At 44.6% G+C, this 14,374-nt stretch overlaps 1 protein-coding gene across 5 annotated transcripts in view; it reads right to left on the bottom strand.

Moving 5' to 3' along the window:
• Window positions 1–8,433, bottom strand: part of golim4a (golgi integral membrane protein 4a) — a 155,902-nt gene extending 147,469 nt beyond the window's left edge. For all 5 annotated transcript variants that reach the window (XM_070882315.1, XM_070882318.1, XM_070882319.1 and 2 more), the window contains exon 1: window positions 7,826–8,433. In XM_070882315.1, coding sequence (XP_070738416.1) covers window positions 7,826–8,012 — 187 coding nt within the window. In that variant the 5' untranslated portion in view covers window positions 8,013–8,433. The remainder of the gene's footprint in view (window positions 1–7,825) is intronic.
• Window positions 8,434–14,374: the final 5,941 nt, after the last annotated feature.

The raw sequence follows: 14,374 nt of genomic DNA, 5'->3' as shown, positions 1-14,374 counted from the left end.
AAAAAAAGATAAATACTGCAGATGCATGCTGAAAAATGAAATAAAAAATAATAAGTAATAAAATTGTTTATCTACCAAAGGGCCCCAGTGGTGTCGTGTTTGAGCACCGCATCGAAAACCTCGAGGGGGCACTGCCGGGAAAAGTCCTAGCTTTTCCTCGGTGAATTTCGCTGTGGTAGTCCCTTTCCAGTGGCCCAAATGCTGCAGGGCTCATCGCTGGAAACCTTCCTTTACAGCGACTTCACCATGCCATTTCTGGTGGAAGTGAACACTGCTGAAATCCTTCCCGAGCTGAATATGGCTCGGGGAGGGAAAAGTACCCGACCGCGGCAGCCGATCGATTTTTTTCGGTTGACCGGCCAAACTCCGTAGTAGCCAATCCTTCTGGGACGGTGAATTTTGGCCCCTTAATATTTTATTGAAATAGTGGCTTGATACAATACATGTTAAAAAAAAGTTTTTAAGTGTGCAGGGAGTGCTGCTGGACGCTTACAAGGCCTCAGATGGTAAAGGAAGGACTCTGAGAAGACAGAAAATTCTGCAAATACTCAGCAGGTCAGGCAGCATCTGTGGAGAGAGAAACCAAGTTCCGTCTCAGGTCAAGATGCTGCCTAATCTGCTGAGTATTTCCAGCAATTTCTGCTTTTATTTCAGACTTATACCATCCACTTGCAGAGGGAAGAGGAAGACACAGAAGAGGAGGAAGCAGAAGAGGAGAAAGTGAAAGAAGATGAAGCAGAAGAGAATGAAGCAGAAGAGGAAGCAGAAGGAAGGAGGCAACTCAGACTGCTCCTTTCTGGCCGGGATATCCGGGATGGAATCATCCACCTGCGGTACCAGTGACCACAACACCAATTCCCCTTTCAACATTTGTCCCACACCTTACCTTCCCTCTGTTACCTCAATGAATCAATTAATCACCTTATGCATTCACTTCATGACTGTCTTGTGTGTGTCTCTGCCTATCCTGCTGATGTCATGCATTGCTAACCCAGTGGCTGCAGCATGTTTGATGGAAGGCTGCTGACTTTCAGTGAGGGAGACTGCAAATGCCCTTGTAGGACGACATTGAAAAGCTGAAGATCTTCTTCTTCTTGAATTCTTCTTCCTCCTCTCCCTCTTCTTGGTCAACCACTGGCTGGGTAGGCTCAATTTCTTGGATGTGTGAAATGACGAAGATACAAGGGTGGATTTGTGGTGAGGGAAGGGTGGGAAAGCAGGAGGTGCAGTGAGAAGGAGGAGAACATATGAGGATACCAAAATCTTGTATCCTTTCAGCCCTGCCACTGGCCAAGGGCTCACCCATGCACCTGCCAAGAATGGCCTGCACCATCTGGGAGCTGGGAATGGGAGGCGTGCCTCATGTTTGGAACAGATTGTTAGTAGGCGAGTTATTTGGGGGGGGGGGGCGGGAAAAGTCGTGCATTGAGAAGTGTGCGAGGATAGTGGTGCAGCTGGTAGGTGGCTTTTGACCTTGACCACTGGTCTGAGGTCAAGAAGCTTCTTTGCACACTGGAGCCAGGTCGTGGGTCGACACTTCTGGCAGTGGCAGCCTCGGTAATCGGGTCCCACATCCTCCTTTCTTGAGGCCCTCCTGGCCCCCTGTGTGTAGAGAACCTCTCTTGCAGTGTTGACCTCCTGCACAAGGCTGGAGTACTGCTTGCGGACCCTGAGTGCCCCTTCCCTGGCTTGCTGAGCCATTTGTGTTGGTGCTGAAGCACTTTCCCCATTTTTTTAGGTGCGGAAGGCAATTCTTTTAATGTTAATTTTTTTTGGAAGGCAGTTGAGCTGTAAGGGCGAAAAACTGTTTATTTTTAAATGATTTTTACTTCATTCATTTTAGAATGCAGTTCCCCTTTAAGGGATCGCACTGCTTTCTGAAATGGCAGCCTTGCTTTAAGAGAAGCCTGATCTTGCTTCAATGACGCTATGGTCACGCTACATTGGACCAGCTGCCTTGCACGCTGAGTTAAGGACTGGGCTAATGTTAATTAGCAACCAGCACGAATATCCTGGTCCTGCCAGTGCCGTGAATTTCGCCAGCTGTTAGCACCGGCCCCCGGTGCCACTTGCAGGTTTTTAGCGATCTCGAATTTCTAAACCTATATTCCTTAAACAAACACCAACAACATGATTCATATGATTTAATGGTCAAAGTTTTCACTCTATCATTATTTAGTTATAATCTGTTATACTCTCCGAAATAAAATGCCATTGTTTTCTTTTCCTTCTGTAACTATATCAGCTTTCAAAGTTCAATGGCCCACTGGTTGATTTTCATTAAAGTGTAAATGTTAATCATCTGATATTCTTCAGTTTTTTGAGGGAACAAAAGTCAAAGTCATGGTATTCCAAAGAATCTTTTCCCACAGGCGAGCATTTCATTTTCAAGATCAAAAGATACAATGTATCAGAACTTGTAAAATGTTTTGAACTTTGTCAACAAAAAGAAGCAGTCTGTTTTCTAGTTTGGTAAATTGTCGGTGGAAACTAGAATGTTTTAATCCACTATTTCTGAAATATTGGGGGAAAAAACTCATTCGGTCCACTGTTCATTACCAACGGAAAAAAGTCAGAATACATCATTTTATTTTCATTCTCAAGATGTGGCAAGGCTGGTAATTATTGCAATCCCTAGTGGCCTTGAGATGATGGTGGTGGGCCACCTTCTTGAACCGCTGCAGTCCATGTGCAACTGAGTGGCCACTTCAGAGAACAATTAAGACTGAATCACATTGGTGTGGGACTGAAGTCCCATATAGTCCAGAGCGGCTAAGAACAGTAGGTTTCCTTCCCTGAAGGTCAATAGTGAGCCAGTTGGGTGTTTACCACAATCCAACAGTTGCATGGTCACTTTTTGACTGACACAGTATTTTTAATTGCAGATTTTTTTTAACTAAATTCAATTCTCAATTTGCCATGATGGGGTTAGTACTCATATCATCATCGAGTTTAACCTATTTTCAGCAACACTTATGGAGAGTTAAGTGATGTTTTTCACATAATGTAACTACTTTTATGGGTGTGAAAAGCACTGGTTGAGACTGTGAACAGATCAACAGTACCCATAGAATGGAAATGAACTTGTGGTTGGCAAACTATCAGTAAAAGTTAGACAAAAAAGTGAACCTCCGTAGTCCAAACAAGATATCAGTTTTAAATCATTATCGAGAAAATTACTCATGTTCTCTATAAATTGATCCAGAAGAGTGGAAGAGCAATAGTGGTAGGGAATTCGATTGTTAGGGGAGCAGACAGGCATTTCTACGGCCACAGACGGGACTCCAAGATGGTATGTTGCCTCCCTGGTGCCAGGGTCAAAGATGTCACCAAGCGGCTGTAGGGCATTCTGGGGGGAGAGGGTGAACAGCCAGAGGTGGTGGTCCATATCGGTACCAATGACATAGGCAGAAAGAGGGATGAGGTCCTGCAGGCAGATTTTAGCGAGCTAGGAGAGAGATTAAAAAGCAGGACCTCAAAGGTAGTAATCTCCTAGTGCTATGTGCTAGTGAGTACAGAAATAGGAGAATAGGACAGATGAATGCGTGGCTGGAGAGATAGTGTAGGAAGGAGAGCTTTAGATTCCTGAGGCATTGGGACCGTTTCTGGGGAAGGTGGGACCTGTACAGGGTGAACGGGTTACACCTCAACAGAGCCAGCACCAATACCCTCACCTGGGGAGGGGGTTTGCTAGTACTGTTCAAACCAGCTTGGCAGGGGGATGGGAACCTGAGAATAGATTCAATAGGAAAAGAAGCAAAGCTGGAATTGGAAAGCAGAAAAGTAGAAAGTAAATTTGGAAGACAGAGGAAACAAGTTCTAGAAAATAGACAACAAGGACGTTTGGCAGTGCTAAATGGTATATATTTCAATGCAAGGAGTATAGGGAATAAGGCAGATGAGCTGAGAGCACAGCTAGACACTTGGGAATATGATATTGCAGCTATTACTGAGACTTGGCTGAAAGAAGGGCAGATATGGCAGCTCAACATTCCTGGTTACAAGGGTTTTCAGACGGGATAGAGAGGGGATAAAAAAAGGAGGGGGGTCACAGTATTGAGTAAAGAAACAATTACAGCTGTGAGGAGGGATGATATGTTGGAAGGATCATCAAATGAGGCCATATGGGTTGAATTGAAGAACAAAAAAGGGGCAATCACACTGCTGGGAGTGTACTATAGACCCCCAGTCAGAGGGAGATAGCAGAGCAAATATGCAGGCAAATTTCTGAGAAGTGCAAAACCTATCGGGCATAGTAAGGGATTTCAACTACCCTAATATAAACTGGGATAAAATTAGTGTGAAAGGTATAGAGGGTGCAAAATCCTAAAATGCATTCAGGAGAACTTTTTTAGCCAGTTTGTAGCAAGCCCAACAAGGGAGGGGGCAGTTATGGACTTAGTTCTAGGGAATGAAGCGGGGCAGGTGGAAGGGGTATCAGTGGGAGAGCATTTTGGTGCTAGCGATCATAATTCAGGTTGATTTATAGTAGTTATGGAAAAGGACAAAGATAGACCAGGAATAAAAGTTCTCAATTGAGGAAAAGCCAATTTTGATAAGCTGAGCGGTGATTTAGCCATAGTGGACTGGAAACAGCTACTTGAAGGTAAATCAGTGTCAGAGCAGTGGGAGGAATTCAAGGAGGAGATCCTGAGGGTTCAGAGCAAGTCTGTTCCCTTAAAGAAAAAGGGTGGGACTAACAAATCTAGAGCCCCCTGGATGTCAAGGGACATACAGGGTAGGATAAAGGAAAAAAGGGAGACTCATGACAAATTCCGAGAGCTAAATACTGCAGAAACCTTAGACAAGTATAGAAAGTGCAGGGGTGCAATTAAAAAGGACATTAGGAAAGCAAAGAAAGAGCAAGAAAACATTTTGGCAAATGAAATCAAGGAAAACCCGAAGATGTTTTATAAATACATTAAGAGCAAGAGGCTAACTAAAGAAATAGGGCCTATTAGAGAACATAAAGGTAATCTGTGTGTAGAGGCGGAAGACATGGGTATAGTTTTTAATGAATTCTTTGCTTCTGTTTTCAGAAAAGAGAGGGGCGATGCAGACATTGCAATCAGAGGAGGAGTGTGAAATATTAGATGAAATAAACATAGTGAGAGAGGAAGTATTAAGGGGTTTAGCATCTTTGAAAGTGGATAAATTCGTAGGCCCAGATGAAATGTATTCCATCTGTTAAGAGAAGCAAAAGAGGAAATAGCGGAGGCTCTGACCATCATTTTCCAATCCTCTCTGGCTACAGGTGTGGTGCAGGAGGAATGGAGGACTGCTAACGTGGTATCTTTGTTTAAAAGGGGAGAAAGGGATAGACCAAGTAATTGCAGGCCAGTCAGCCTAACCTCTGTGGTGGGAAAATTATTGGCAAAAATTCTGAGGGACAGGATAAATCTTCATGTGGAAATACATGGAATAATCAAGGACAGTCAGCATGGATTTGTTAAGGGAAGGTCGTGTCTGACTAACTTGATTGAATTTTTTGAGGAGGTAACAAGGAGGGTTGATGATGGCAGTGCATTTGATGTAGTGTATATGGATTTTAGCAAGGCTTTTGATAAGGTCCCACATGGCAGACTGGTCACGAAAGTAAAAGCCCATGGGATCCAGGGCAAAATGGCAAGTTGGATCGAAAATTGGCTTAGAGGCAGGAAGCAAAGGGTAATTGTTGATGGGTGTTTTTGTGACTGGAAGACTGTTTCCAGTGGGGTTCTGCAGGGCTCAGGTACTTGGCCCCTTGCTTTTTGTGGTATATATCAATGATTCAGACTTGATGTAGGGGGTATGATTAAGAAGTTTGCAGATGATACTAAAATCGGATGTGTGGTTGATAATGAAGACGAAAGCTGTAGACTGCAGGAAGATATCAATGAACCGGTCAGGTGGGCAGAACAGTGGCAAATTAAATTCAATTCGGAGAAGTGTGAGGAATGCATTTGGGGAGGGCTAAGAAGGCAAGGGAATACACATTAAATGGTAGGACACTGAGAAGTGTAGAAGAACAAAGGAACCTTGGAGTGCATGTCCACAGATCGCTGAAGGTAGCAGGCCAGGTAGATAAGATGGTTAAGAAGGCATATGGAATACTTGCCTTTATTGGCTGAGGCATAGAATACAAGAGCTTAAACTGTATAAAATACTAGATAGGCCACAGCTAGAGTACTGCGTGCAGTTCTGGTCACCACATTACAGGAAGGGTGTGATTACACTAGAGAGGTTACAGATGAGATTTACGAGGATGTTGGCTGGACTGGAGAATTTTAGCTATGAGGAAAGATTGGATAGGCTGGGTTTTTTTCTTTGGATCAGAGGAGGCTGCGGACAGATCTTATTGAGGTGTATAACATTATGAGGGGCCTAGATAGAGTGATAGGAAGGACCAATTTCCCTTAGCAGAGGGGTTAACAACCAAGGGGCATAGATTTAAAGTAATTGGTAGGAGATTTAGTGGGGATTTGACAGGAAATGTTTTCACCCAGAATGTCTGGAACTCACTGCCTGAAAGGGTGGTAGAGGCAGAAACCCTTACCACATTTCAAAAGTACTTGGATGTGCACTTGAAATGCTGCAACCTACAGGGCTATGGACCATTCGGCTGGATAGCTTTTTGTTGGCAGAAATGGCCTCCTTCTGTACTGTAAATGGCTATGGTTCTATGAATCTTAACCAAACGTGAGAATCCCACTGCAGAGAACCAAGATTCCTGCATTGGAAACAAATGGCGCCCACCCTGGGGACTTCTGAGATCTCCAACATTTTGAATTACAGGAACTGATTTTATAAATCAGGACCTTACAGTCCCTGGGGAGTGACGGTGTATTTTGTGCAAACTCAAGCCAGTGTGGAAGAGCCTCCCGATGAGGGCCTCACACTTCAGGGTGATCTCGAGTTACACTGCCACTTTTAAGTCAATGCTCCCTCAAAAACCTTGTGTCTGAATGCAGAAGTCTACAGTACTACAGAAACATCGGTGTTGGCGATGATGCAGCAGAAAATGGTACACGAAGGGATTATTGTAAACCACCGATAGTTTGAAAAAACATTAAGGGAAGCCGAGGAGAGAGATCCGAGCTCCGGGAGCGCTATTTCCAGCCACAGTTGGAATCGATTCATGTGCTCCGATCATTTTAAACCATTGAGATCAGAGATCCGAAAACTGAGCAAACGTACACCAGAAACCGAGAAGGCAATTCCTATAATTGCGGGCATTGGCAGCAATGTCAGGTTTGCTACTCTCCCTGTCTCTGATCTGGTGCCAGTGACTGAAATATAACAGCGATTTCAGCAACACACCAGCCCACCCGCTGCCACTGCTCACGTCGGTCACGCCTATTTGCATTGTTAAATATTTACTCTCCACAAACTCAAACTCTGCGCCGAGTTTTTAAAAAAGTTTTGTGTTGTCGTTGTTCCTCGGCCCAACTTAAACACGCCTTGAAATAAAACAGGAGCTGCAAGGACCCTGTACAGATCAAGATGACACTGCGAGTGAATCTCACAGAAAATATCACCGCGCCTCCCAGTCCAGCCGTAAAAGAAAATCTGCTCGCAACTGTCCTGGGAATATGAGGAATGTCCAGAGTGTGGTGATGCACACCAACCAAGTGTTACACTGGTTGCAGCAACACCAGCTTTTTTCCATTTAAAAAGTTTGTGGAATTTATAGATGTATCTTGGCCGTAAATATTTACAAACTTGCGCTAAATTAGACACGATTACGCCACAAAGCAGCTGGAGAGCAAGTTTGGGAGGACGGACTCGTGCAGACACACACACATACACACACACACAGGAAAGACGCGGAGCTTCGTGACTTTACCTTGCAACTGTGCAGATAAAGCCTCCTGGTGCTGCTGGTATTTCACTGCCAGAGTTTCAGCCTTCTTTAACTGATTGTGCATCTCATAGTATAGCAACAACCCATAAAGAAAGCCAAAAACTATTGTAAGAAAGAACAAAGTTTGAAAAATCTTTTTCTGTCTCCTGGAACACATATTATTTCCCATATTCCCTCTTTCTCCCTCCAAAACGTGAACTTTGCGGCTCCAAGTCGAAGAATTCAGAATTGTTTCCCCTCCAGAATTCAGTCCAATGTTTATTTTCAATGAAACAAGAGCATATTAGGGTGCAGCACTCAGTTGCAGAGAGCCATTCCTGCAACTTGAGCTGTTTTTGACGCTGAAAATCCTGCCCAGGTTACAAGTTGCAAAGTCCCACACAAAAAAGTCTCCGATCCAGTTTTAGGGATGAAGTAAAATGTTGCCATAAGCCGTGCACAGCTTCCTGATCTGTCTAGTTGCCGTCAACCCGTATATTAAAACGCAGTTTTGTAACAACAAAGTAGTATTTGCGTTCAACTCCACACGACAGAAAAGTTCCAGGCCTTTTTCCCAATCTCCCGTCTTACGTGTCACCTCCACTCCGCTCCAGCCTCACAGCAGACAGGAAATCCCACCCCCTCCCACACGGATTGGTAGCATTCCCACCCTCACCATTACTATTGGAGGATTCCACGTCCCGAACCCTCTCCTGGATAGATGGTTAATATCAATCAGCAATCTCACGGTTACAGTACTTGTACATTGCAGGCGTTCGATAAACATTAGCATCCCAAGACGTTAGCAGTCTTCACAAGCAGCTTATGTTTAGTACCTAACGCATCTTATTTAAAGGACTAGGTGGTGCCATGTGTGCAAAAACATTCCTGTTTTACACGATAACACGGGGGGAGTTTGAAGAAATAGTCTTTTAAAAGTCGTTAAAGATTGCGAAGACGATGAAGCCTGGCTGCTCCAATGGGCATGTAGATGGATAGAATACAGTGTCCACAACGTGGATTTCGGAAATTTGTTCTCACGCCGGAGAGCACAAAAAGCAAAGGACACTGGTGTGCTGGAGCGTAATGGAAGCTGAGACTTGCATTAGTCTTCACAAAGATAGGGCAAATATTTGATGTTGTTACTCGCAGAAAGTGTTCTAATTTCGCATTACTTTGTATTTCTTATGACAGCACGTACAATTTTTATTTATTTTGCTATTCAGCTATATGATAAAAGCTCCATTATTTCCAAAGTTAACCTAAATATTGACAAGATGAAGAAAAACAACCGAAAAATACGGATGCATATTTTTTAAAGGTAGAAAGCTGAACAGATTAGTGTTGCAAAAAAAAGAGAACATCCAAAACTAACTCTGCGTGATATTTGGAAACTCTACTTCCTATTATTTACCACATGACAGAGTTGAGAAGCTGAAATAGCTTCTTGCATTGCTGCCAGGTTCCTGTCGTGATTTCTTACACATTGTTGAAAATGAAAGTCTGACTCCATAAATTGACTTCTGTGAATGGCCAGGATTTGATGCTGCAGAAGCTAAGAGCAGCCATGATGAAAAACTCAACATTTGAATGAAGTTCACAAAGAAAATGTAATTTTTAAAATAAAAGGAGGAATTTTTCACATTGGCTTTCCATATGTATCACTGATGTATGGAGAGTTTGATTCTTTCTTAGTTTGTGAACTTATCTTATATACATGCAGAGTTTAAATAAAATAGGATGGATAGCAATAAATTATAAGCTTTTGCCATTTATTTTACCCAAGGGTAAATCACCCACAAGATTTTACTCTTTCACTACAGGTCCTGTGAAATTACTGGACAAAGTCTTCACTATTACTGCTGCCACTTAGACTTTTGTCAAATTACCTCCACCAACTGGTCAAGTGATTTAGAAAAGTGCTGAATCCTGATCAGCATTTTCACCATGGCAAATATAATTTTATTTTTAAAATGTAGTGGCATAAATAAATGAGTATTGCAACAATAACTTGTATTTATATAGCACCTTTAACATAGTAAAATAGAAACATAGAAAATAGGTGCAGGAGTAGACCATTCAGCCCTTCGAGCCTGCACCACCATTCAATAAGATCATGGCTGATCATCACCTCAGTAACCCTTTCCTGCTTTCTCTCCATACCCCTTGATCCCTTTGGCCGTAAGGGCCATATCTAACTCCCTCTTGAATATATCCAACAAACTGGCATCTACAACTCTCTGCTGTAGAGAATTTCACAGGTTAACAACACTCTGAGTGAAGAAGTTTCTCCTCATCTCGGTCCTAAATGGCTTACTCCTTACCCTCGTTCTGGACTTCCCTAACCTCGGGAACATTCTACCTGCATCTATCTAACCTGTCCAGTCCCATCAGAATGTTATATGTTTCTATGAGGTCCCCTCTCATCCTTCTAAACTCCAATGAATATAGGCCCAGTCGATCCAGTCTCTCCTCATATGTCAGTCTGCCATCCCGGGAATCACTCTGGTGAACCTTCACTGCACTCCCTCAATAGCAAGAATGTCCTTCCTCAGATTAGGAGACCAAAACTGAACACAATATTCCAGGTGAGGCCTCACCAAGGCACTGTACAATTGCAGTAAGACCTCCCTGCTCCTATACTCAAATCCCCTAGCTATGAAGGCCAACATGCCATTTGCCTTCTTCACCGCCTGCTGTACCTGCATGCCAACTTTCAATAACTGATGTACCATGACACCCAGGTCTCGTTGCACCTCCCCTTTTCCCAATCTGCCGCCATTCAGATAATATTCTGCCTTCGTGTTTTTACCACCAAAATGGATAACCTCACATTTATCCACATTATATTGCATCTGCCATGCATTTGCCCACTCACCTAACTTGTCCAAGTCACCCTGCAGCCTCTTGGCATCCTCCTCACAGCTCACACTGCCATCCAGCTTGGTATCATCTGAAAACTTGGAGATACTACACTCAATTCCTTCATCTAAATCATTGATGTATATTGTAAATAGCTGGGGTCCCAGCACTGAGCCCTGCGGCACCCCACTAGTCACTGCCTGCCATTCTGGAAAGGACTCGTTTATCCCGCCTCTCTGCTTCCTGTCTGCCAACCAGTTCTCTATCCACGTCAATACATTAACCCCAATACCAGGTGTTTAATTTTGCAAACCAATCTCTTGTGTGGGACCTTGTCAAAATGTCCCAAGGCTCTTCACAAGAGCGTCATAAAACAAATTTGACACTGAGCCACATAAGAAGATATTAGGGCAGATCTTGGTCAAAGAAGTAGATTTCAAAGAGTGTCTTAAAATGAGGAAAGAGAAGTGGAGAGGTTTAGGGAGGATATTCCAGAGCTTAGGGCCTTGGCAGCTGAGGGCACGGCCACCATTGGTTGAGCAATTAAAATCAGGGATGCTCAAGAGGCCTGAATTAGAGGAGTGCAGATATCACGGAGGGTTGTGGGGCTGGAGAGATAGAGAGGGGCAATGCCATGGAAGGATTTGAAAATAAGGATGAGAATTTTAAAACTGAGGTGTTGCTTAACCGGGAGCCAATGTAGGTCAGTGAGCACAGGGATGAAGAATGATCGGGACTGGGTGTGAGTTAGAATACGGGCTTCGGGGTTTTGGTTGACCTCAAGTTTAAAGAAGGTATAATGTGGGAGGCCAGCCAGGAGAGCGTTGGAACAAAGGCATGGATGAGGGTTTCAGCAGCAGATGAGCTGAGGAAGGGACGGAGTCAGGCGATGTTCCGGAGGTGGAAATAGGCTGTCTTGTTGATATGAGGTTGGAAACTCATTTCGGGTCAAATATAACCCCAAGATTGTGAGCAGTCTGGTTTTGTCTCAGACTGTTGCCAGGGAGAGGGATCGAGTCAATGGCTCAGGAATGGAGTATGTGGCAGCGACCAAAGTCAATGACTTTGTTCTTCCCAATATTTAGTTGGAGGAAATTCTGCTCATCCAGTACTGGATGTCAGACAAGCAGTCTGACAATTTAGAGATAGTGGAGGGGTCGAGTGAGGTGGTGGTGAGGTAGCGCTGAGTGTCGACGGCACACATATGGAAACTGATGCTGTGTTTTCAGATGATGTCGTTGAGGGGCAGCATGTAGATGAGAAATAGGAGGGAGCCAAGGACAGATCTTTGGAGGACACCAAAGGTAATGGGACGGGAAGAGAAGCCATTGCTATGATTAGAGAGGCAAGAATGGAACCAGACGAGTGTAGTCTCGCCCAGTTGGATGACGATGGAGAGGTGTTGGAGGAGGCTGATGTGGTCAACTGTTTCAAAGGCTGAGATAGGTTGAAAAGGATGAGGAGAGATAGTTTACCTTTGCCACAGTCACATAGGATGTTGTGATTTTGATAAGAGCCGTTTTGGTACAGTGGCAAGGGTGGAAACATGATTGGAGGGAAAGATGGGCAACATGTTCAAGGACTTGAGAGCAAAGGGAGGTTGGAGATGGGGCAGTAGTTTGCAAGAGCGGAGGGTCAAGGGTTGTTTTTTTGAGGAGGGGGTGATGACAACAGATTTGAAGGAGAGGGGGACAGTACCTGATGAGAGAGAACTGTTAACAATGTCAGCTAACATGGGCCTGTAAGGGAAGTTGGGTGGTCAGCAGTTTAGTGGGAGTAGGGTTGGGGGAGCAGGAAGTGGGTCTCATGGACAAGATGAGCGTGGAATGGGCACGAGGGGAGATCGGAGAGAAACTGGAGAAAGATGCGAGTGCAGAACTAGGGTAGGGGGAAACCCAAGAGGAAGTTTGGCCCCGTGGGCTAGGGGAAGGGAGGGAAGTGGCAGAGGCAACTGATCGGATGATTTTAATCTTAGTGACAAAGTCGTCCATGAGCTCCTCGCACTTGTTGGAGTCGAGGGTGGAGGAGGCAGAGGAGGAGGGTTAAGAAGATAGAAGATGGTTTGCAGTAGAGAAAAGAAGCCAGGATGATGCTGGAATAGTGAGCAGTTTTGACAGACAGGACCCGAAAGTGCTTTATGTGGTCCAGCCAGATGTGGCAGTGAACAGCTAAACCAGTTGTCCCCCATATCCATTCAAATCTTACAGGGGGAAAGGCCAGGTTGAGAGAGTAATGATGTTAATGGGGACTAGGGCATCAAAGGTGGAGGTGAGGGTGTGGTTGAGTAGATTGTAGCTGCAGAAATATTGTGCTGAATGGGGAGCCAAATGCTCGAAAGTTGGGATTTTAAAAGTACAGTTGTAAGTGAATTGGGAGTTTTTTTCCCAGGGGTGGACACAGAAGGAAGTAGGGTGGGGAGAGAGAAGTGGCAGGTGGGTGGAAAGCGATACAAGGAAGTGATCAGAGATGGTCTTATCTGTGATTGACACAGTGGGAGTGGTGAGGCCATGTGAAATGGCAAGGTCAAGGCGATGGTCATGAATATGGGTTGTGAAGTTTACATGGAGGGAGAGATTAAGGGAGGACGGGAGGGCAGTGGACTCGGAGGAGAAAGAGCATGATTAATTGAAATCACCGAGGATGAGAAGTCGTTCGGTGCAGAGTCTGAAGGAGAAAAGCAGTGCTGATATCTCGGTGAGAAAATGTTTATGGTACTTAGGTGGGCAGTAGAGAAAGACAATTTTAAATGAGGTGAGGGGGTGGAACAAGGTGAGATGCTCAAAGGAGGAGAAAGTCCCAGAGGAGTAGGGGGTCAGACAAATGCATGATTTGGTGATAAAAGCCACATAGTCACTGCAACATTCTAGGCATGGCAAGTGCTGGAAGGCAGAGAGGTGTCATCACCTCTCAGCCAGGTTTCCGTCAATGCCATGATGTCGATGCAGTCATCCACAATAAGCTCATGGTTGGCAAGGGCCTTGTTCACAAATGAATGGAGATTCTGGAGGGAGATGCGGAGCGGGACGGTGATAGCTGATCTGCTGGAAGAGTTCACAGGGTCAGGATTGGAAGGGGTGAGTGAGACAGCAAGGAGATTGGCAAGATTAGCCCCCAGTGGGCACGCTTCGCGGGAAGGTCAGTCAGAGAATAGGATGGGGCAGTTGGAGTTTCTGTTCTTAAGGTTGCTGTGCCTCAATGGGCTCTTTGGAGGATGCCAATAGTGGCACAGAGGGAAGATGTAGGCTCAGCTAAGAGGGAGTCAAGCCTGGAATGGCGGCAGGGGAGTAGGATGGTCGAGAAGTACTGAAGGGTTGAAGTAGGGATTTGGGAGGGCAGAGTACCTGAGAGGGAAGAAATGAAAGGAGGCATAACAACAGGAGAGAGGGATCTAGGAGGGGTCGAGAGAAAAGAAGTAAAAAAGTGGGAGAAAAAGTGGAAATAGAAGTGATGGGCTCGGCTCTGGAGCGGCAGCCAATATGTGCACGCCAATGGACACAGGGAAAACTCAAGTTACATCGGCTTGGTTATTACAAGCAATCATAGTGCAAGTAAATCTATTGTTACTTTATCATAGGACAGGTAGAACAGTACAACATAGTATTTATGCTGCATTGTTGGTTACATATATTATTAAATCCTTGGATGGGTCAAAAAGAAATTAAGTTAAGGAATTGATACCTTTAGCAAGTC

This window comes from Pristiophorus japonicus, chromosome 6, assembly GCF_044704955.1.
Source record: "Pristiophorus japonicus isolate sPriJap1 chromosome 6, sPriJap1.hap1, whole genome shotgun sequence".
NCBI lineage: Eukaryota > Metazoa > Chordata > Chondrichthyes > Pristiophoridae > Pristiophorus > Pristiophorus japonicus.
The sequence above is the reverse complement of the archived record's forward strand: the minus strand, read 5'-3'. Positions and strand labels throughout refer to the sequence as shown.